This window comes from Schistocerca cancellata, chromosome 6 (genome assembly GCF_023864275.1).
Source record: "Schistocerca cancellata isolate TAMUIC-IGC-003103 chromosome 6, iqSchCanc2.1, whole genome shotgun sequence".
NCBI lineage: Eukaryota > Metazoa > Arthropoda > Insecta > Orthoptera > Acrididae > Schistocerca > Schistocerca cancellata.
Window position 1 is genome coordinate 673,811,281 of NC_064631.1, and position 24,891 is coordinate 673,836,171.

General features: G+C 42.8%; 1 protein-coding gene across 1 annotated transcript in view; it reads left to right on the top strand.

Annotated features, from left to right (window-relative positions):
* Positions 1-5,831: 5,831 nt before the first annotated feature.
* The window catches only part of LOC126088468 (pickpocket protein 28-like), a 176,312-nt gene continuing 157,252 nt past the window's right edge, over positions 5,832-24,891 (top strand). The window contains exons 1-2 of the mRNA XM_049906609.1: positions 5,832-5,905; positions 15,317-15,454. Coding sequence (XP_049762566.1) covers positions 5,832-5,905; positions 15,317-15,454 — 212 coding nt within the window. The remainder of the gene's footprint in view (positions 5,906-15,316; positions 15,455-24,891) is intronic.

Genomic DNA, 24,891 nt, shown 5'->3' on the forward strand with positions numbered 1-24,891 from the left:
AATTAAGTAACTTGTAAGTTACATTTCACTGCACACGTTTCTGTTGGTCATAGTATATGGACAATATGTGAGAAGTAGGGACTGTTAGTGTTTGCACGTGTGTTAATAATTCAGCAAGGGACTGGTTAATAGCATTGCTGGTTCTAAGGACAAAAAAAAACCTTTGTGAGTGCACAAGTGGTGGTTATGGACTTGCTATATTCTCTGCAAAAATCTTCGATGGTGATTGTGCACCTGCACAGTCGCAACGGATGGCTGCTGGCCGTCTCTACAAGGACTACAGTGGGTCTACACCTTTGCTGACTCACCAGTACCATTATTTCTACAAGGACTGCAGTGGGTCTGCACCTCTGGTGGCCCACCAATATCGTAATCTCTACCAGGACTACAGTGGGTCTGCTCTGTGATGACCTACCTACCAATATTCTTCAAAACTTCATGACACTACTAATGAGTGACAATTTACAATGTTGCTTTTGCGGTGTATCTGTTTTATATCTGCACAGTTTTTCTGAATTATTCTGGAAAGTAAAACATGTTTTAGTAGTAACTTTTGTGGTATAGCTACAATGAGACAGCCTTTTCCATAGCACAACAATACGTTACAGCACAGTAATTTCTTCATCACAACAATAAGCGTAATAACTAAGATATCTATACGCAAAGCATTTCACTTTTGTTTATCATGAGGTAAGTACATTGACTTCTGCAGAACGTAGCTTTTGGAGGACAATAACTATGACACTTCCACAGAGATTATCTTACAACAAGATGTACATTTTGCGCTACAGGACACGTATTTGAGTGATTAATTTTGTACTTAAAACATTTATTTTTAAAGATTTTTGAATTACAAAGAAAGTTTTCCGTGATACATTTCATTCCATTGCTGTAATCTGTAACACCTGAGGGCATAATTACAATAATCCTCAGGGGGGTACACGCCTACTTTGTGTACCATGTGTTTGGGAAGCACAAGGAGCCCTAGCTAATATGGTATTTGCTTATACAACTTTACACATCGGTACCATATTCCTCTAACACATAACTTACACAGCTATCTGATCATTTAACTGAGAGATAAACTTTTTTTACATCAGTGACACATGTTTACGCAATTACACAGTTGGGTAACTTCACACTTATGAAATTGTATTTTGTCTGTACTTTGTGAACTGTTCATGTTTTTTTGGAAGCATTGTGATACTATGAGAGCTTTGAATGATGTATTTGGTAAGGGAGCATGATTTTAAAGTACGTTCAAGGTAGATGACGCTATTGAAATGAGCAGAGAATATTTTTTATGGTTTGAAATTATTGCAGAAAGCTACGACTTTTTTGAGATTTGACTGAGGTGTTATGATGTTATTTTTACGACGACAATGTGTATTATGCTGTTGAGGTATGTTTATGATCAATAAGATGATGCTACCGTATATGAGGAATTTGATTATGCTACATATTTATTATGATGACATATTGAAGAAGTGTCGACGAATACGTATATGAATAATGAGTAGTGGTTAGGGACTCTGATTTGTGGAAAAGGATGTTGGAAACCAAGAATCGTACTTTAAGAGTTATGAAATGTGTGTAAATGCATGAATGTATCACAATGCCGGCGAAAATTTTTTGGACACTTTTATATTCATAAGATTTTGTTTCTACACATTTGCAACGCAAATTCTCGACCCGTGAAATTTTGTATATGAGACTGTCACTGTAGCGGAAACTGCTGTCGTAAATATTTCAGTAAGAAAGGGTATGTGACCTTGACATAATTCGTTTTGGGCGCCCAGCTGAGAGGTAGTCGTCTGACAAAAGAAAGCCATTAGGTGGAGAAAAAAAAGAGGCCATTATCCTCGCCATTGACATTCTTTTAGAGAAAGCTTCGCAAATACGACACGCTCATTACTAGGAAAGATACTTACATCTGCACACCTGATTATGACAAGCGTCTTTCTACGAGAGTTGAGAGAATTTCTAACTTATGAAATACCACATGACTATTGAATGATATTTTTATGCTTTACTTTGTGCACAGTTGCTTATTTCATTAGATATCTCATTTCCAGCTGTGTTACAGCATTGGTTTTATAAAATAAAATAAAATGCATTTGCTAATGTGAACACTTTCTGTCAACAGATCTATTAAATAATAATTTTGTGATCCACATTCTTCAAAAAAGGAGCACTTGGAAAGGAAAGAACAATAAGAAGGGACTAGTAACAGTAAATGCATACATAATATTCTTTTCAAGTACATGGTAATATTTTTTTTTACAATATGTTGTTGTGGTGCACCACTTTAATTACATAGACATTAAGATGTGAATATACATTTCCCTTGTCTGCATTGTTGTCTTTAGTGTACTATTTTTTCTGCTTGAGCTTTGTCATGCTTAAGTATAAGTTATTTCATTTTCTGCTGCTGGTTGCCAGGCATAATGTTACTGAATTTGACTTTGTATTACGCTGTTAAGCCAGTTTTACTACGCATTTATTTTTCTTGTTTGCTGCTCATTGCCTTATATTAGTTGTAATTTATGCTGCTTGCTTTGCCTTTTGTATTTTTTATCATTGCTGTTTGTGTTAATTGTTTTGTGCTGCTGCATTGCCTCGTCCCTTAGTTTAGCATCTGAGCTCAGTAGATTTAAGTTAGCTTAAGAGGGGGTAGACTATATAAGAAACTAACTATGATGAATTGGAAGAAATGCATTGAGAAGATATAAGAAAATGGTTTGGCCAAAAAAAAAGGTAGTGTACAGTGGAGAAAAACTATTTTGAAAGAGCATGTGAACAGAATACAGAAAGCCGGCTTAGATAGTACTTTTGGGAATAATGATGAACAAAGGGAGATCTCCATGCAAAATACTGCAGTAAAACAAACCCTGTCCTTTCCTTTTGTGTCATCCCTCTATATGTTTGTGTACCCTTGTGTATTTGTGTTTTTCCTGTCTTTATGTGTTTAGCTGATGAGAGCTATGTTGTAGAATTTTCCTAATACTATGTTATTTACTTTGTAAAGATGTTGAGACATTATTTATTCTGTTTTGTTGCTCATATGTGAAGGTGATGTCTCAAAAGTTATTCTGATCTTTTATGTATTTACTTATGTCATAATTCCTGTAACACTGATGTATATGTTTATTTCTATTCTTTTGTAAAGCCCCTATTACTACAAATGTTATCTGTATTATTATGTTTTTAATGATGTGTTGTGTACCTTTGTTATTGTGTTCTTATGTTATAAAATTGTACTTGACACCATTTCATCAAATTAAGTAACTTGTAAGTTACATTTCACTGCACACGTTTCTGTTGGTCATAGTATATGGACAATATGTGAGAAGTAGGGACTGTTAGTGTTTGCACGTGTGTTAATAATTCAGCAAGGGACTGGTTAATAGCATTGCTGGTTCTAAGGACAAAAAAAAAACCTTTGTGAGTGCACAAGTGGTGGTTATGGACTTGCTATATTCTCTGCAAAAATCTTCGATGGTGATTGTGCACCTGCACAGTCGCAACGGATGGCTGCTGGCCGTCTCTACAAGGACTACAGTGGGTCTACACCTTTGCTGACTCACCAGTACCATTATTTCTACAAGGACTGCAGTGGGTCTGCACCTCTGGTGGCCCACCAATATCGTAATCTCTACCAGGACTACAGTGGGTCTGCTCTGTGATGACCTACCTACCAATATTCTTCAAAACTTCGACTGACTCTGCTGTGGGTTTGCTCTGCTGTCTTTCCGTTGGAAGGACAACACTACTTCTTCAAGACTGCATGGAAATCCACTACTTCTGTGTGCAATTTCTTTTACTAATGAGACTTTGTGAAAAAAAACCTGTAATTCCTATTATGATGAATGATCAGGACTGTCTTTATGGACTGTGACAAAATTTTTGCTTTTGGCCAACATTGTATCAATAAGTGTGTGCATTTGATTTCTTTGTTATTATAATTATGAAAAATTTTTTCAAATCATTAGTGGCCACTGCCCAAAACAATTTGTAAAATTTTTTGTGGGGAGCATGGGGGCTATGTAAGTAGGCTGTTTAGGTTTTATTATTGGTAACGTTACGTAGCGCTCTCTGTAAAATCACTGGCTGTGCTGTGTGCAATCTGTGGGTAGTTTGCATTGTTGTCTGCCATTGTAGTGTTGGGCAGCGGCAGCTGGATGTGAACAGCGCGTAGCGTTGCGCAGTTGGAGGTGAGCCGCCAGCAGTGGTGGATGTGGGGAGAGAGATGGCGGAGTTTTGAAATTTGTCATGAACTGCTATATATATTATGACTATTAAGGTAAATACATTGTTTGTTCTCTATTAAAATCTTTCATTTGCTAACTACGCCTATCAGTAGTTAGTGCCTTCAGTAGTTTGAATCTTTTATTTAGCTGGCAGTAGTGGCGCTCGCTGTATTGCAGTAGTTCGAGTAACGACGATTTTTGTGAGGTAAGTGATTTGTGAAAGGTATAGGTTAATGTTAGTCAGGGCCATTCTTTTGTAGGGATTTTTGAAAGTCAGATTGCGTTGCGCTAAAAATATTGTGTGTCAGTTTAAGGACAGTCTTGTATAATTGTTCAAAGGGGACGTTTCAACTGCCAGGGTTCCGTAAGCATTCCACAAACGCCTGTGAGCATCTACAACGATCTGATTTTCTGCCATACGAAATTCAATGACAGCTCTCTGCTTGTGACATACCTCCGTTACAGACGCCATTTTGAAGGCTGCGTATAGCGCCGCCTCCAACCGGAACTGCATGCAACTATAGAGGCTGAAGCAGGAATATTCCACGATGTCCCACAACAAATTCAGCATTCCTTGAACAGAAACTGGCCGAGAAAAAAGTATGACCCATTACATATTGAACGCCCCTCGTAATTCCTTAAGACATTATTAAATGAAAATACGTTAGGTGACTGATTTGTCCCTCCCGAAGATTTGCAATGATTCGAAGTGCAAATGCCCAAGGACTAAATCTGTGAAGGGCTCCAGAAGTTTCTTCCCAATTTAAATTCTCATCAACATGGACACCAAAAAATTCTAAAGTTTCCAAACTAGTTATTATTTCTTCACCATATGTTATAGGTCTACTTATAATTAGTGTAGAACCTCTACAAGTGCAAAACTGAATATGTTGTGTCTTTTTGAAATTGAGAGTGACACCATTTACAGAAAAATACTCAATAATAATTTCAAAGTCATTCTTCATAATTTTTCTGCTGGCAAAAGGCCATTGTTCACAGCGTATCATCAAGCTGCACGTCTACAAGGTCTGAGATGACACAGAAACTAGTCAGTGTCTCAGTAAACGTGTGAAGTGTGATCCGACGAATTGCAGTTTTTCCTCTTTCAAATGATGCGAAGCATCTTGGGTACCAACGGCCCAATGACGCGCCTACTCACAATGTGTGGAGAGGGTAGTTCAGGGCGAAAGTGGTTTGTGATGTTTCGGGGCTCTTTTTCGTGCCCTGGCTTGCGCATTTCCTTTTAGGTACCGGTCAACATGAACCAGGATGTTAATTCCTACATTATAGTGTACCGTTCATCGTTCTTTCTTCGACACTCCTGTTATCACACATAGAAGGTCTATTCAAAAAATTCCGGAATGTTCGTAACATCGCGCCAATGGCATCATAACGACACCGTCACCCAGCTGCAACGCCGTTTGTTATTTGAACATTGCAGCGCCGGGAGACACTCAAGTGTCACATGGGCGGCTTATAGTGTCGCACGCACCTGTCGGTAGCGTGTCAGAAGGGCACGCCCAGCTCACGACATCTGCCGTTGTGGGCGGCCGGTCAGTGGATAACCACGCTCACAGCACGATGGACGCTTACGAGAAGCGGCCGACCGTCTACGTCCTGGGCGACAGAGACTCCGACCCCACCGGTGTCGCTCGGTGAGTACGCAGACTGCACTGCACGTAACAACGAGCAGTAGAGACTCAAAGAGATTGTTCCAGTTTCTTCATCTCTAGTAGCACGTATTTAATTACTTGTTGTATATAGAGGGCTTAACGGGTATAAGTGCACATATTTCTACTGGTGACTGTGTGCGGTGTATTGAACAACGTTACATCACTATTTACGTCACTTACAGACTAATAATTATAGCCAAAACAAGTCGTATGTTTTTGGATTGGTTAGTACCTCCAAGTGCATGTGGCAAGGGTAAAACATTAATGCTTATTTTCCCCTGGACACCAAGTCAGGTGGTGAAGTGTGGTCACGTGGACGCAAAACAGTTACTCTATGCTAAAAGGTGTTGTCCTCTTAATGGTGCAATACGACCGTGGACAATACATCAGGTCGCAAACTTTGTGACGTGTTTGTGGGAAGATTACGGCGCAGAGCAAAAGCAGCCAACACACTGATGTGTGTACATATTAAGGTACCACATATAGAAATATCTGCACCTGTATCTGTTACTTATACCTGTTTCGATCTCTACTAGCCGCTTAGTTTTTGCCCTTCGAGGCTCCCTCTACTCCCATGACAGTTTTCCCCTGATGTCTTAACACATATCCTATGTTTATGTCCACTTTTCTAGTCAGTATTTTCCATATATTTCTCTGCTACCGATTCTGCGGAGGACCTCTTCATTTCTTATTTCATCAGTCAGCTTAATTTTCGGCATGCTTCTCTAACACCACACGTCAAACTCTTCGGTTTTCTTCTCTCCCGGTTTTCCCACAGTCCTTGATTCACTTTCGTACAGTGCAGTGATCCATGCACACATTCTCAAAAATTTCCCCCTCAAATTAAGACCAACGTTTGGTGCCAGTAGATTTTTGTTAACTTTTACCCATGCCAGTGTGATTTTTATGTAGTTGCTTCGTCAATCATACGTCATTTTGCTTTCAAGCCATCAGTATTCCTTTACTTCTTCCTCAACGACTTGGTCCAGAATTTCGATAAGTTTCTCGCTATCCTCGTTTCTGCTGCTCTCCATTACCTTCATCTTGGTTTGGTTCACTCTCAATCCCTAACATGAGGTCAGTAGTCTGCTTATTCCATTTAACAGTTTTTATATCTGTTCTGCTTTCACCAAAGGTAGTTATGTCATCAGCGAATCCTATCATTGGTACTCTTCCACTTCTAATTTAAGTGTCACTCTTTATTTTTTTTGAATTTCGGTAATTTTGTCTCTGTTACTGGTAGCATGGGGTTGTCAGGTTCAGTAAATAATGCAGTGGAATATCTAAGATCAGTGCACACAAGCAATCTCAGTAAAATGGAATTGACACTTACTTCACCAAAAGAAATAGAATCTATCATAAAGTCCTTGAAATTAAAGCATTCTAGTGGTTATGATAACATATCAACAAAGTTAATAAAAGAGTGTTCATGTGAGCTTAGTCATATCTTAAGTTGTTTGTGTAATCAATCACTTCTCACAGAAACATTCCCGTACTGGCTTAAATATGCTGAAGTTATACCTCTCCACAAGAAAGGGGACAAAGAAATGCCGTCAAATTACCGACCGATCTCACTTTTGCCAGCTTTTTCAAAAATCTTTGAAAAGGTTATGTTCAAGCATCTACTTAAGCACCTTAGTGAAAATAACATACTGTCAAAGTCACAGTTTGGGTATCTTAAGGGTTCTGATATTGAGAAGGCTATTTACACTTAATTGAAAATGTCCCTAATTAATTAGACAACAAATTAAAGGCAACTGGCATATTCTGTGAACTGTCAAAGGCTTTTGACTGTGTGAATCACACCATTCTTTTAAGTCAGTTAAAACATTATGGCATCACTGGTAGTGCTGCAAAGTGGTTTCAGTCATATCTTACTAGTAGAAAACAAAGGGTGTCATTATGTAACACTTAAGCAGTAGGCAATCAGACATTATCTGACTGGGAAAAAATTACATGTGGTGTTCCCCAAGGTTCCATACTAGGTCCACTACTTTTTCTTGCGTATATTAATGACCTGTCATCTGTTACATTACCAGATTCCAAGTTTGTCTTATTTGCAGATGATACAAACATTGCAATAAATAGTAAATCAAAGGGTAGCTAGAAAGGGTAGATAATCAGATTTTTACTGACATTAATAAGTGGTTCATAGCCAATTCGCTGTCATTAACTTTGAAAAGACCCACTACATACAGTTCAGAACTCCCAAGAGATTTCCTTCTAGTCGGTGTATAAAATATGAAGACATGGAAATAGGAGAAGTTGAGAGTGTAAAATTCTTGGGATTACAACTTGATAATAAATTCAGTTGGGAGCGACATATTAACGAACTGCTGAAGTTCCTAAACAAGTCTGTGTTTGCAATGCGAATGATGTCAGAGTAGGAGATATAAATATAAAAAAATGGCGTATTTTGCTTATTTTCACTCCATTATGTCATATGGTATATTTTGGGGTAACTCCACAAACTGAGAAAATTTTTTAGAGTACATAAGCGTATAATAAGAGTAATGTGTAGTGTAAATCCAAGAACATCATGTCGAAACCTATTCAAAGAATTGGGCATACTAACCACAGCTTCTCAGTATATTTATTCCAACTTCCAACTAACTGCTTAGCACACAGTATCAGTATAAGAACAATATACATAAATATTTAAAATCACTTACTCTTGCCCATAAAGGAGTCTAGTATTCAGCAACGCATAATTTCAATAAGTTACCAGCAACCATTAAGAGTTTAGTTTCAGACAAGACACAATTTAAACATAATTTCAAAGAAGTTTTGGTGGCCAGCTCCTTCTATTCCATTCATGAAATTCTCAACAAGTGCAGAAGACCATTTTAATGAAAATTTATTATACTTTAATTTTTGACAATACTCGGTTGTAACAGTCAAGTAACTACCTACTGTGTGATTGATGGATGTATGGAAAGCAGATGTAAGTCGTAAGTCTGTAAATAGTGAAAGTTTAATTTTAAATCTTGTACATAATTTGACAGTTCTTAACTGAGGATCATTGAAATTAATAATTTACTTTAATTTTTGACAATAGTTGGTTGTAATAGCCAAGTAACTAGCTACTGTGTGAACAGTGGATTTAATGAAAGCAGATGTAAGTATTAAACGAGTAAATATTAGAAGTTTAGTTTTAATTCATGTACATAATTTTACTGTTTATTGACTGATTATCATTAAAATTAATTAAACTGAAGTTAATTACATATTTGTAATGTGTTTATCTGACATGTTGCACACCCAGAGAATCTCCTCTTTTATGTGTCTATGGAATGAATAATTAATTAAATAAAATAAAATCAGTATCTTCGCAGTTGCATGGGTGATATTCATTGGGCTCTGAGCACTATGGGACTTAACAGCTGTGGTCATCAGTCCTCTAGAACCTAGAACTACTTGAACCTAACTAACCTAAGGACATCACAAACATCCATGCCCGAGGCAGGATTCGAACCTGCGACCGTAGCAGTCGCGCGGTTCCGGACTGAGCGCCTAGAACCGCTCGGCCACCGAAGCCGGCGGTGATATTCTGCCAAAGGTCCGACGCTCTCTCCCACCTCATTGATTGTATTACACTTGCCTGAATAACTTTTCGTAGGTTCTCTCAATCTTTGACTCTAAATACAGTATTCCCTATGTCTCCAAATAGATACCATATCTTTCTTCTATAACGTCAGCAAACAGTTCCTTCTCCTCGTAAAGGTTCTTAGTGTAATCTTTACATATCAATGTAATCTTTACCTCCGTTTTACACTCGTAATGATGACACCCTCGCTTTAAATTTGGTCGAAAGTTGTTTTGACTTTTCTTGTTTCTGAAACTGCCCCTCTGACCACCATTTCCTTTGCAGTTTCTTCACATTTTCCTGCAGACATTTTGTTTCAGCTTTCCCTCTTCCTCCTAGCGAACAGCATTCAGTACGCCACTCTCTATGGAGAAACATCTAAAGATATCATTGTAGTGTCTAGAGACCCGAAGAAAATGTGATTAGCCTTTACTGTCTATCACAGCTATGCCATACAGGGTGTTTGAAAACTCTCGTTACAAATTGCGAGGCCTTGTAGAGGGGAGTGAGTAGAAAATATTTTGAACTGGAACCCACGTCCGGAAACGTACCGTTTCCCTGCTACAGCCATTCGAAGACGTGTTGGTAAGGCGACCAATTTTACAAGCAATCGATTAGACGTCACCCAGAACATCACTTGTTTTACAGTTCCATTCTTCATTAATGGCCAAAGAAGACGGATTCTCTTCAACGTGATGCAGTACGGCGCTTCCACTTCGGGTGTTCGGCGTCTTCTTAGAACACCACAGTCGCGCCTGCTGACGGTGAAGTTATACTTTCTCGAAGCTGTTGCGTAACTGTGGTGAGAAGGGCATGTGATGGAATGAGATGTTGTGGACCGATCCGACGTAAGCACCCCCAACTATGGCTACCCTGTTACATGCCTACCTAGTAAACATGTTTTCAGTCGCCTATAACACGGAGACAGTACGTTTCCGAACATGGATTTCTGTCCAAATTATTATGTGCTCACTCCCCTCTTCAAGTCCTAGACGTTCGTAACGATAATGTCCAAACATCCTGTATAAAGTGCGAACCTTCAATATTATATTAATAGCTCGAGGTGTTGTAAAACGGTTTCAAGCATATGGTAATAAACAAGGGGCGAGTATTTCTGCTGCTCTTTTCATAATCATAACTTTTTTGCCTATCAAACGAACAAATGTTTTCTCAAAATTCAATATATATATATATATATATATATATATATATATATATATATATATATATACGAGGGTGAGTCAAATGAAAACCTTAAATTTGTAATAACAAATCGAAATTTCGCACCGTTATCCTGTAGGTTGGATAAAGGTGGCCGCCCCACTTGCGACCAGGGAAGAACAGCGTTCTGTTATTCGATTTTTGCGTAATGAAGGTGTGAAACCTATTGAAATTCATCGACGAATGAAGGTTCAGTACGGTGATGCATGTTTGTCACAGTAGCAAGTCTACGAATGGAGTAGGAAGTTCGCAAACGGTGTGACTTCAGTGGAAGATGCTCCTCGTCCAGGCCAAGCACAACGAGTTGTGACTCCACAGAACACTGCAGCAGTTGAAGCCATAGTGAAGGAAAGGGATACCATTATACGCCGTGTATTCGAACTGCTGACGATAGAACCCTACTTTTTTGGGCTTGCTCCATCCTGACGTGGGACATAGCTGGCGTTTGAAAAGGTCATGTGTGTCGGCAAGCCTCCGTTACATTATCAGCAGGACCAGCACCTCAGAATTATTAATTATCGGGTTCAGTGTTGCACCCTATGTTTTCTCTGGTCCCAGTCTCCATTGTATAGAGCACGTAGACCTACCGCTGGCCCACCACTCACAGTAAAATCGACGGACGGTGAAGCGCCGTTTATTGCCTGCAGAGCAAATAGTATCCGCAGAACACAGTCGTTCGCAGCAGCTTCCAATCACTTGACGGCAGCTGCTTACGTACAGCAATTTACTTATCCCGTCCCCAAGAAGAGCGTCGACAGTAGGGCAACATTACGACGGGTGGAATATTTTTGTGAACAAAGAACTTAAAATTAACCTCACCGATTGGGGATGTGCAGGATCAAGGATTGTAAGAACGGGAGTTCAAAAATGGCTCTGAGCACTATGGGACTTAACATCTGTGGTCATCAGTCCCCTAGAACTTAGAACTATTTAAACCTAACTAACTTAAGGACATCACACGCATCCATGTCCGAGGCAGGATTCGAACCTGCGACCGTAGCAGCCGCGCGGTTCCGGACTGCGCGCCTAGAACCGCTAGACCACCGCGGCCGGCAACTGGAGCTGCAGAGTCATTCTCAGCAGCTAACTTTGTCTATTGAAAGTTATGCTCACTAATAGACTCGCATAGCAGACATTAAAACAGTGGCAATTTGCGACAAAGTACACAGCTGTTGAAGCGGAACCTAACTGTAACATGATATGACAGTTATAACATACACAAAAAACAGTATTACGTGACAGCAGTCGTCTTTGTGCATATGCTTTCAACAATGTTCTTAACAAACAGGTCAATGAGCAGAGTACAGTGTAACTGTTGCACTAATCACTTAAACATCTACACTGTAACTGCGAGAAAATGATTTTCTCAACAAGAAATTGTAGCTAAAAATGTTTAGAATACGCAGCCGTAGCTCACAGTCGTTGATACTACGAAATACGTTACAAGCAACATGCGTGGGCATCCGAAAATTCTGGAAGAAGCGTTTTAAATTACCTAGATACCGTACGTATGTATAAATCAGGAGAACGACAGTCTGGGTGAGGATTTAAAAAGACAAATTTTATTGAAGCACAAGTGTAGTTTACGACTGATGATATGTACTGAGGCGCCAAAGAAACTGGTATAGTCACGCGTATTCAAACACAGAGATATGTAAACAGGCAAGAATGAGGAACTGCGGTTGGCAACGCCTATATGAGACAACGAGTGTCTGGCGCAGTCGTTAGATCGGTTACTGCTGCTACAATGGAAGGTTACCAAAATTTAAACGGGTTTGAACGTGGTGTTATAGTCGGGGCACGAGTGGGATATTCCCGTACGACCATTTCACGAGTGTACCGTGAATATCAGGATTCTGCGGCTGGAAAAAAATCCTACAAGAACGGGACTAGCGACGACTGAAGGGAATCGTTCAACGTGACAGAGGTGCAACTGTTCGGCAAATTGCTGGAGATTTCAATGCTGGGCCATCAACAAGTGTCAGCGTGCGAACTACTCGACGAAACATCATCGATATGGGCTTTCGGAGCCGAATGCACACTCTTGTACTCTTGACGACTACATGACTCAAAGGTTACCCATCGCCTGAGCCCTTCAACACCGACATTGGACTGTTGATGATTTGAAACATGTTGCCTGGTCGGGCGAGTCTCCTTTCAAATTGCATCGAGGGGATGGACGTGTACCGGTACGGAGACAGCCTTATGAATCCATGGACCCTGTATGTCACCAGGGCACTGTTCAAGCTGGTGGAGACTCTGTAATGGTGTGGAGCGTGTGCAGTTGGAGTGTTGTGGGACCCCTGATACGTCTAGATACGACACCTACGTAAGCATCCTGTCTGATCACCTCCATCAGTTCATGTCCATTGTGCATTCCGACGGACTTGGGCAATTCCAGCAGGACAGTGAGACACAGCAGACGTCCAGAGTTTCTACAGAGTGGCTCCAGGAGCACTCTTCTGAGATTAAATACTTTGGCCACCAAACTCCCCAGACATGAACATTATTGAGCATATCTGGGAATGCCTTGGAACGTGCTCTTCAGAAGAGATCTCCAGCCCCTCGTACACTTACGGATTTATGGGAAACCCTGCAGGAATCATGGTGTCAATTCCCTCCATCGCTACTTGAGACATTAGTCGAGTCCATGCCACGTCGTGCTGCGGCACTTCTGCGTTCACGCGGGGGCCCTACTCGATATAAGGCAGGTGTACCAGTTTCTTTGGCTCTTCAGTGTAGAAATCAGAGGAATGGTAGTCTGAAATAAGGATCCAAAAAGCCAGATTTTGTAGAAGCACAAGTGTACTTTACGACCGATGATATAGTGTGAACTATGTTTTTCATGGCTCTCAATATTCGGAACTATAAAATACTTCACGATGCACACAGAGTTTTGAAGCGACCAGTAAAACATAGGGGCGAAATAACACAACCAGTTCATTTAGGTTGAACGTAAAATGTAAGAACCTAAATGTTCGAAGAGAATTTGTCTGACATGTGATCTCACACGAATATAAAAGGAAAACGCAGACGTCGACCAATATGTATACATAAACGTTAAGGTTTGCACGTGACAGTTTCTACAATGGCATGCGAAAAATGAACACTGCACCGTCAGTTTATCCCACAAAACAGGTGAAAATCGTGAAGTGCCGACAAAGCACGTCTTCCCCTTGGGGCGGCTAACAAGGATTGGTCTTTGGAGATTGTTTCAGACTTCTTCTTTGCGAGACAGATACGAGGGTGAGTCAAATGAAAACCTTAAATATTTTTAAAAATATTATTTATTGTGCAGAAGTGGTACAAAGCTGTATCACTTTTCAACATAATCTCCCCCACACTCAATGCAAGTCCTCCAGCGCTTACAAAGTGCATAAATTCATTTAGAAAAAAATTCTTTTGGTAGTCCGCGCAACCACTCATGCACTGCGTGGCGTACCTCTTCATCAGAACGGAACTTCTTTCCTCCCATTGCGTCTTTGAGTGGTCCAAACATATGGAAATCACTTGGGGCAAGGTCTGGTGAGTATGGTGGATGAGGAAGACACTCAAAATGCAGGTCTGTGATTGTTGCAACTGTTGTACGGGCCTTGCATTGTCATCTTGCAAAAGGACACCTGATGACAGCAATCCACGTCGCTTTGATTTGACTGCAGGCCGCAGATGATTCTTTAGGAGATCTGTGTATGATGCACTGGTGACAGTGGTTCCTCTACGCATGTAATGCTCCAAAATGACGCCTTCTTCGTTCCAAAACAGAGTCAACATAACCTTCCCTGCTGACGGTTCTGTTCGAAACTTCTTTGGTTTTGGTGATGAGGAATGGCGCCATTCCTTGCTCGCTCTCTTCGTTTCCGGTTAGTGGAAGTGAACCCATGTTTCGTCCCCAGTAACGATTCTTGTCGTTCAAAGCACCGAAGACGTTCTTCACAAGCATCAACACGTCGTTCTCTCATTTCAGGAGTCAGCTGCCATGACATCCATCTTGCAGAGACTTTGTGAAACTGGAGCACATCATGCACAATGTGGTGTGCTGACCCATGACTGATCTGTAAACATGCTGCAATGTCTTTCAGTGTCACTCGGCGGTTTTCCTTCACTATGGCTTCAACTGCTGCAATGTTCTGTGGAGTCACAACTCGTTGTGCCTGACCTGGACGAGGACCATCTTCCACTGAAGTCACACCATTTGCGAACTTCCTACACCATTCGTAGACTTGCTGCTGTGACAAACATGCATAACCGTACAGAATCTTCAATCGTCGATGAATTTCAACAGGTTTCACACCTCCGCTATGCAAAAACCGAATAACAGAACGCTGTTCTTCCCTGGTGCAAGTCGCAAATGGGGCGGCCACCTTTATACTGATACTGCGACAGTATGTGTACATCTGCACTATGCTGCCACCTACAGGCCATTCTGCACGCTGTTTGTAGCAGGCTTACCAACTTACAGGATAACGGCGCACAATTTCGATGTGTTATTACAAATTTAAGGTTTTCATTTGACTCACCCTCGTAAATGCGCAGAGGCAGTGCTACAGTTCTTTTACCAGCTGACACTGGTCTCGCGCCTGTTAAAGCGAGTTCCTTCCACCTGTCTCCAGGACGCGCGGCGGCTGCTTGATGAGGGTCTGGGACTACTTCAGGGAGTTCTGCGGAAGCACCAGCCTGCACGGCCTCAAGTACGTGGGGGAGCCGGGGAAACCGCACGCTCAAAGGTACCACGTCTCCTGGAAACTACTCTCAACCTTCTTCCTGTGATTACAACTGTGACATGTATCAATTGCTAAGATTCTGACCACAGGTGCACGCAGATATTCATCGAAGAAAGGGCAAGATACTGAAATTGATACACTCCTGGAAATTGAAATAAGAACACCGTGAATTCATTGTCCCAGGAAGGGGAAACTTTATTGACACATTCCTGGGGTCAGATACATCACATGATCACACTGACAGAACCACAGGCACATAGACACAGGCAACAGAGCATGCACAATGTCGGCACTAGTACAGTGTATATCCACCTTTCGCAGCAATGCAGGCTGCTATTCTCCCATGGAGACGATCGTAGAGATGCTGGATGTAGTCCTGTGGAACGGCTTGCCATGCCATTTCCACCTGGCGCCTCAGTTGGACCAGCGTTCGTGCTGGACGTGCAGACCGCGTGAGACGACGCTTCATCCAGTCCCAAACATGCTCAATGGGGGACAGATCCGGAGATCTTGCTGGCCAGGGTAGTTGACTTACACCTTCTAGAGCACGTTGGGTGGCACGGGATACGTGCGGACGTGCATTGTCCTGTTGGAACAGCAAGTTCCCTTGCCGGTCTAGGAATGGTAGAACGATGGGTTCGATGACGGTTTGGATGTACCGTGCACTATTCAGTGTCCCCTCGACGATCACCAGTGGTGTACGGCCAGTGTAGGAGATCGCTCCCCACACCATGATGCCGGGTGTTGGCCCTGTGTGCCTCGGTCGTATGCAGTCCTGATTGTGGCGCTCACCTGCACGGCGCCAAACACGCATACGACCATCATTGGCACCAAGGCAGAAGCGACTCTCATCGCTGAAGACGACACGTCTCCATTCGTCCCTCCATTCACGCCTGTCGCGACACCACTGGAGGCGGGCTGCACGATGTTGGGCCGTGAGCGGAAGACGGCCTAACGGTGTGCGGGACCGTAGCCCAGTTTCATGGAGACGGTTGCGAATGGTCCTCGCCGATACCCCAGGAGCAACAGTGTCCCTAATTTGCTGGGAAGTGGCGGTGCGGTCCCCTACGGCACTGCGTAGGATCCTACGGTCTTGGCGTGCATCCGTGCGTAGCTGCGGTCCGGTCCCAGGTCGACGGGCACGTGCACCTTCCGCCGACCACTGGCGACAACATCGATGTACTGTGGAGACCTCACGCCCCACGTGTTGAGCAATTCGGCGGTACGTCCACCCGGCCTCCCGCATGCCCACTATACGCCCTCGCTCAAAGTCCGTCAACTGCACATACGGTTCACGTCCACGCTGTCGCGGCATGCTACCAGTGTTAAAGACTGCGATGGAGCTCCGTATGCCACGGCAAACTGGCTGACACTGACGGCGGCGGTGCACAAATGCTGCGCAGCTAGCGCCATTCGACGGCCAACACCGCGGTTCCTGGTGTGTCCGCTGTGCCGTGCGTGTGATCATTGCTTGTACAGCCCTCTCGCAGTGTCCGGAGCAAGTATGGTGGGTCTGACACACCGGTGTCAATGTGTTCTTTCTTCCATTTCCAGGAGTGTATTTTTGATTTAACTAATTCGGGAAGTTAGAGAACATGTCATGCTGCAAAAACTTTATGTGATGGGCGGTACACAAAACGGTCTCAAACCTTTATTTCTTATCCATTCAATATAGAGTACTGGCCATTCAAATTGCTACACCACGAAGATGACGTGCTACAGACGCGAAATTTAACGGACGGGAAGAAGATGCTGTGATACGCACATGATTATCTTTTCAGAGAATTCACACAAGATTGGCGCCGGTGGCGACACCTACAACGTGCTGACATGAGGGGAGTTTCCAACCGATTTCTCATACACAAACAGCAATTGACCGGCGTTGCCTGGTGAAACGATGTTGTGATGCCTCGTGTAAGGAGGAGAAATGCATACCATCACGTTTTCGTCTTTGATAAAAGTCGGATTGTAGCCTATCGCGATTGCGGTTTATCGTATCGCGACATTGCTGCTCGCGTTGGTCGAGATCCAATGACTGTTAGCAGAATATGGAATCGGTGGGTTCAGGAGGGTAATACGGAACGCCGTGCTGGATCCCAACGGCCTCGTATCACTAGCAGTCGAGGTGACAGGCATCTTATCCGCAGGGCTGTAACGGATCATGCAGTCACGTCTCGATCCCTGTGTCAACAGATGGGGACATTTGCAAGACAACAACCATCTGCACGAACAGTTCGACGACGGTTTCAGCAGCATGGACTACCAGCTCGGAGACCATGGCTGCGGTTACCCTTGACGCTGCATCACAGACTGGAGCGCCTGCGATGGTGTACCCAACGACGAACCTGGGTGCGCGAATGGGAAAACGTCATTTTTTCGGATCAATCGAGGTTCTGTTTACAGCATCATGATGGTCGCCTCCGTGTTTGGCGACATCGCGGTGAACGCACATTGGAAGCGTGTATTCGTCATCGCCATACTGGCGTATCACCTGGCGTGATGGTATGGGGTGCTATTGGTTACACGTCTCGGTGACTTCTTGTTCGCATTGACGGCACTTTGAACAGTGGACGTTACATTTAAGATGTGTTACGACCCGTGGCTCTACCCGTCATTCGATCCCTGCAAAACCCTACATTTCAGCAGGATAATGCACGACCGCATGTTGTAGGTCCTGTACGGGCCTTTCTGGATACAGAAAATGTTCGACTGCTCCCCTGGCCAGCTCATTCTCCAGATCTCTCACCAATTGAAAACGTCTGGTCAATGGTGTCCGAGCAACTGGCTCGTTACAATACTCCAGTCACCACTCTTGATGAACTGTGGTACCGTGTTGAAGCTGCATGAGCAGCTGTACCTGTACACCCCATCCAAGCTCTGTATGACTCAAGGCCCAGGCGTATCAAGGCCGTTATTACGGCCAGAGGTGGTTGTTCTGGGTACTGATTTCTCAGGATCTATGCACCCAAATTGCGTGAAAATGTAATCACATGTCAGTTCCAGTATAATGTATTTGTCCAATGAACACGCGTAACGCACTTCTTTTTATATTGATAATATCAATACGGGTGCAACCTTTTTGATTTAACAGCCAGAAATCATGTCATCATTTGATTAATTCCAGGACAGCCAATGAGTTACACGGTGACAATGATTGAACATATGAAAAAAAACATAAATTAGTTACAAACTACGGCGCGCATATACTTTATTCAATATGTAAACGTCACTACAGATATTCGGATTTAGGTAATGACATATTCGATATGTCTGCCATCATTGGCGATGATACGGCGTAGATGAATAGCGAAATTCTGTATGATCCGCTGAAGCGTCGGAACATCGCTGCTGTCGATGGCTTCCTGAATGGCAGTTTTCAGTGGTTTCGGTGATGTTGCTGTCCACCTTGTCTTTAATATAGCTCCACAAAAAGGAGTCGCATGTGTTCAGATCCGGAGAATACGGCGGCCATTCGAGGCCCATGACAGTGGCCTCTGGGTGTCGCGGATTCTATAAACTGCGGCATCTAGTTCACTTAAGGTACGTGTTGTTGAGAGGCATATGTTACTGTTTGATATGTCATTGGCCATTTGTTTGTCTGACTACCAAGTTAGCAGTACATTTATCTGTAAGGTTATGTTACTGTGGTGTAGTGTGAACAGATATAAGGAAAGAGTTTAGAGTGTGTGTCAAGGAATGTAAGGTTATCCTTAGCACTGCCTTCTGCTTTATTATATTGCTTGATACAAGAATGCCTAATTAGGCTGGCGACCAATATCAATATGTAATATTACAATTTGCTTTTGTGCTGGAAGAACGTCTGTTCCTGACCCAATTTTTTACTGTTGGTTATACTGTCGTGGAGTGTTTTGGAAATGAATCTCAACCTGATTCTTCTTTTCCCATTAGGTTATCTCAAGGACGCAACTTTCTCAAACATTCCTAGCAGAGGTTTAACATTAGCGTCGATTACCGTTTAAGGTGGTCGGTGTTACCGTTACAACCTGTGCGTAGACATGTAATGATACATACCTTCATAAGCCCGCCAACAAACAGTCGGATCCCTGATATGCAGTATCAGTGAGGTATTTCGTTCCAAAGACGGACAAACAAGCTATTAAACATGTGGTAATAGCGTTTTGGCTGATCAGTGTACTTGAGAAAAGCGTTAGGGCTTTATCTAGACTGAAAAGTACACCTATTCAAACACTGAAGCTCCCAGCGACAGTGAAGAGCTCCGCTAACCAACTGGGGCTTATCCTGAAAGTTTCTTTCAAACTCTTGTTCGTAAGTGTCAAGCTGGTATTTCAGAAATGTGTAAAAATTACTTATGTACAACTCAGTGCAGGGCAACAGAATAATGTGAAATATATGCGGAGCTCAGACTACGCGATGTAAAATCCAGACTAGCCGGTACATCGAACAATTCGTTGTGGGAAAGCAAATTGTTTTCAACCAAATTTACATACGCCATCTGAATACAAAACAAAATGACTCAGTTTAAAATGTCGGCCCTGAATACTGCTAATCTGCATCTTGCATACAATAACTTGCATACAATAACTGTACATGAACAGTCATTACAGTTACATAGCGAATAACTAGCATTATTTTCACAAATACACACTGCCCATCACTGGGCATTACAATGGACATCAACATTGTTGTTGTTGTTGTGGTCTTCAGTCCTGACACTGGTTTGATGCAGCTCTCCATGATACTCTATCCAGTGCAAGCTTCTTCATCTCCCTGAGCCTATTGCAATCTACATCCTTCTGAATCTGCTTAGTGTATTCATCTCTTGGTCTCCCTATACGATTTTTACCCTCCACGCTGCCCTCCATTACTAAACTGGTGATCCCTTGACGCCTCAGAATGTGTACTACCAACCGGTCCATTCTTCTAGTCAAGTTGTGCCACAAACTCCTCTTCTCCCCAAACCTATTCAATACCTCCTCATTAGTTGAGTGATCTACCCACCTAATCTTCAACATTCTTCTGTAGCACCAATTTCGAAAGCTTCTATTCTCTTCTTGTCCACACTATTTATCGTCCACGTTTCACTTCCATACATGGCTACACTCCATACAAATACTTTCAGAAACGACTTCTTGACACTTAAACCTATACTCGATGTTAACAAATTTCTCTTCTTCAGAAACGCTTTTCTTGCCATTGCCAGTCTACATTTTATATCCTCTCTACTTCGACCATCATCAGTTATTTTGATCCCCAAATAGCAAAACTCCTTTACTACTTTAAGTGTCTCATTTCCTAATCTAATTCCCTCAGCATCGCCCGATTTAATTCGACTACAATCCATTATCCTCGTTTTGCTTTTGTTGATGTTCATCTTATATCGTCGTTTTAAGACACTGTCCATTCCGTTCAGCTGCTCTTACAGGTCATTTCCTGTCTCTGGAAGAATTACAATGTCATCGGCGAACTTCAAAGTTTTTATTTCTTCTCCATGGATTTTAATTCCTACTCCGAATTTTTCTTTTGTTTCCTTTACTGCATGCTCAATATGCAGATTGAATAACATCGGGGATAGGCTACAACCCTGTCTCACTACCTTCCCAATCACTGCTTCCCTTTCATGCCTCTCGACTCTTACAACTGCCATCTGGTTTCTGTACAAATTGTAAATAGCCTTTCGCTCCATGTATTTTATCCCTGCCACCTTCAGAATTTGAAAGAGAGTATTCCAGTCAACAATGTCAAAAACTTTCTCCAAGTCTACAAATGCTAGAAACGTAGGTTCGCCGTTCCTTAATCTATCTTCTAAGATAAGTCGTAGAGTCAGTATTGCCTCACGTGTTCCAACATTTCTACGGAATCAAAACTGATCTTCCCCGAGGTCGGCATCTACCAGTTTTTCCATTCGTCTGAAAAGAATTTGTGTTAGTATTTTGCAGCCGTGGCTTATTAAACTGATAGTTCGGTAATATTTACATCTGTCAACACCTGCTTTCTTTGGGATTGGAATTATTATATTCTTCTTGAAGTCTGAGAGTATTTCGCCTGTCTCGTACATCTTGCTAACAAGATGGTAGAGTTTTGTCAGGGCTGGCTCTCCCAAGCCTATTAGTAGTTCTAACGGAATGTTGTCTCCTCCCGGGGCCTTATTTCGACTTAAGTCTTTCAGTGATCTGTCAAACTCTTCACGCAGTATCATATCTCCCATTTCATCTTTAATTACCTCCTCTTCCATTTCCATAATATTGTCCTCAAGAACATCGTCCTTGTATAGACCCTCTATATACTCCTTCCACCTTTCTGCTTTCCCTTCTTTGCTTAGAACTGGGTTTCCATCTGAGCTCTTGATATTCATGTAAGTGGTTCTCTTTCCTCCAAAGGCCTCTTTAATTTTCCTGTAGGCAGCATCTATCTTATCCCTAGTGATTTACGCCTCTACATCCTTACATTTGTTCCCTAGCCATCCCTGCTTAGCCATTTTGCACTTCCTGTCGATCTCTTTTTTGAGACATTTGTATTCCTTTTTGCCTGCTTCATTTACTGCATTGTTGTATTGTCTCCTTTCATCAATTAAATTCAATACCTCTTCTGTTACCCAAGAATTTCTATTAGCCCTTGTCTTTTTACCTACTTGATGCTCTACTGCTTTCACTATTTCATCTCTCAAAGCTCCCCATTCTTCTTCTACTGTATTTCTTTCCCCCATTCTTGTCAGTCGTTCCCTAATGCTCTCCATGGAAGTCTCTATGACCTCTGGTTGTAGAACGTTATGGCAATTAAATTTATTGGCCTACCTGTGCGCACGGAGCTCTCGTCTGCTCTGCAACTTGCTGCTGTTAGGAATAATAATGTGGCTATCAAAACTCAAATTTCAGTTTCCGTACTTGCGACGTGGCGTGCAAGGCGGTATCTCATTAGTTTTCATAATTGTTTCTGACAAGGGATACTCCCCACAGCACCTCTCTCAGATAAAGTGGTAAGATGGCCCAATGGACAGCCCGCGAACACAGGTCAAGCACGAAAACAGAAAGAAGTTGTACTGAACTACAAAAAAAGCGTAATAGAAACAGTGAACGCTCCTTGCTTTACATGTGCAACATAGAGGCAAAACAGAGGCCGCGTTTTGGTTACGTGGTTACGGTGTTGGACTGCAAAGGGAATATCTGTGCTCCAACCTCCCTCGTGCCCAATATTTTTTTTCTCATAAAGTTGTGAACTGTCCGTCCGTTCATTGACGTGTCTGTTCTCCGTATTCCAATGTGTGTCTTTGTCGTGGTGCAACGTCCGTTTGGAACAGCGACTTGTAACGAAGGGATCTCAAAATGTACGGACCTCCTATTTGTTCTACTCATATACCACATGTTATGGCTCTTGCGTTCCGTTTTGGAAGTTTTGACTCTTGAATTCCTTTATTGTAACACAGTTCATACCTGTTTATTTGTTGTTTTCATTTCTGTGAGAGGTCTACAGGGCATCTCGCCTGCTCTCATTAGTCATCACATTTACTTGCGAGGATAATACACACATCTCGGTTCCGAGAGTTTCAGAGGCTGTACTGAAAACTTGAATAGAGATCAACATAAACATCATTTCCGCGCTTTTAATTGATCTTGAAAACCACACATTGCATGTTGTACCACCATACAGCGGTACCTTCAGAGGTAGTGGTCCAGATTGCTGTACACAACGGTACCACTAATACCCAGTAGCACGTCCTCTTGCATTGACGCATATGCCTGTATTCGTCGTGGCTTACTATCCACAAGTTCATCAAGGCGCTGTTGGTCCAGAATGTCCCCCTCCTGAACGGGGATTCGGCGTAGATCCCTCAGATTGGTTGGTGGACCACGTCGTCCATAAACAGTCCTTTTCAATCAATCCCAGGCATGTTCGATAGGGTTCATGTCTGGAGAACATGCTGGCCACTTGAGTCGAGCGATGCCGTTATTCTGAAGGAAGTCATTCACAAGATGTGCACGATGCCGGCGCGAATTGTCGTCCATGGAGACGAATGGCCCGCCAATATGCTGCCGATATGATTGCACTATCGGTCGGAGGATGGCATTCACGTATCGTACAGCCGTTATGGCGCCTTCCATGACCACAAGCGGTGTACGTCGGCCCCACACAATGCCAACCCAAAACTGCAGGGTACCTCCACCTTGCTGCACTCGCTGGACAGTGTGTCTAAGGCGTTCAGCCTGACCGGGTTGCCTCCAAACACATCTCCGACGATTGTCTGGTTGGAGGCACATGCGAAACTCATCGGAGAAGAGAACGTGATGCCATTTCTGAGCGGTCCATTCGGCATGTTGTTGGGCCCATATGTACTGTGCTGCATGGTGTCGTGGTTGCAAAGGTGGACCTCGCCATGGACGTTGGGAGTGAAGTTGCGCATCATGCAGCCTATTGCGCACAGTTTGAGTCGTAACAAGACTGCCCGAAAAGCATTATTCAACATGGTGGCGTTGCTGTCAGGGTCCTTCCAAGGCACACTTCGTAGGTAACGGTCATCCGCTACAGTAGTAGCCCTTGGGCTGCCTGAGCGAGGCATCTCATCGACAGTTCCTGTCTCTCTGTATTTCCTCCATGCCCGAACAACATCGCTTTGGTTCACTCCGACACGTGTTGTTGAGAGCCCTTGTTGGCACATAGTAACAACGCGGACGCGATCGAACCGCGATATTGACCGTCCAGGCATGGTTGAACTACAGACAACACGATCCGTGGACCTCCTTCCTGGTGGAATGACTGGAACTGATCGGCTGTCGGATCCCTCCGTCTAATAGGCGCTGCTCATGCCTGGTTGTTTACATCTTTGGGTGGGTTTAGTGACATCTCTGAACAGTCAAAGGGACTGTGTCTGTGATACAATATCCACAGTCAACGTCTATCTTCAGGAGGTCTGGAAACCGGGGTGATGCAAAACTTGTTTTGATGTGTGTATATTCTTACCGCATGATTCTTGTTCTATAACCAACATATAGCATGACCATTGCCAAGGTCACAGAAGGAGAACAGACACGTTAATGACCTGACGGACAGCTCATAATTTGAAAAAAAAAAAAGAGTTGGGCATCATGGGGAGTTGAACACGGATCTCCCCCTGGGCAGTCTAACATCGGGACCACACAAGCACGACACAGCGGTTCTTGTAACTCCTTCGATGTTGCACATCTTGTGCTTGGACCCTTCACTGTTTCTATTTTTCTTCTTCTCTCACAGTTTAGTAGACAATCTTCCTGTTTTCGTGCTTGATCTGTGTTCTGTTTTCGACGGGCTATCCACTGGACTCTGAAGGGAGAGGAGCAGAGGGTGCGATGGGAACTTTCCCTTGTGAGTACAAACTCGTGATGACCAAACAGAGTCATGAAAGTAACTTGAAATGGGCTTCATTAACCAATAACAACTTTTTCATAAAGTTCTCATACCTAGACAAGTTAGCAATTCTTAATAACTCT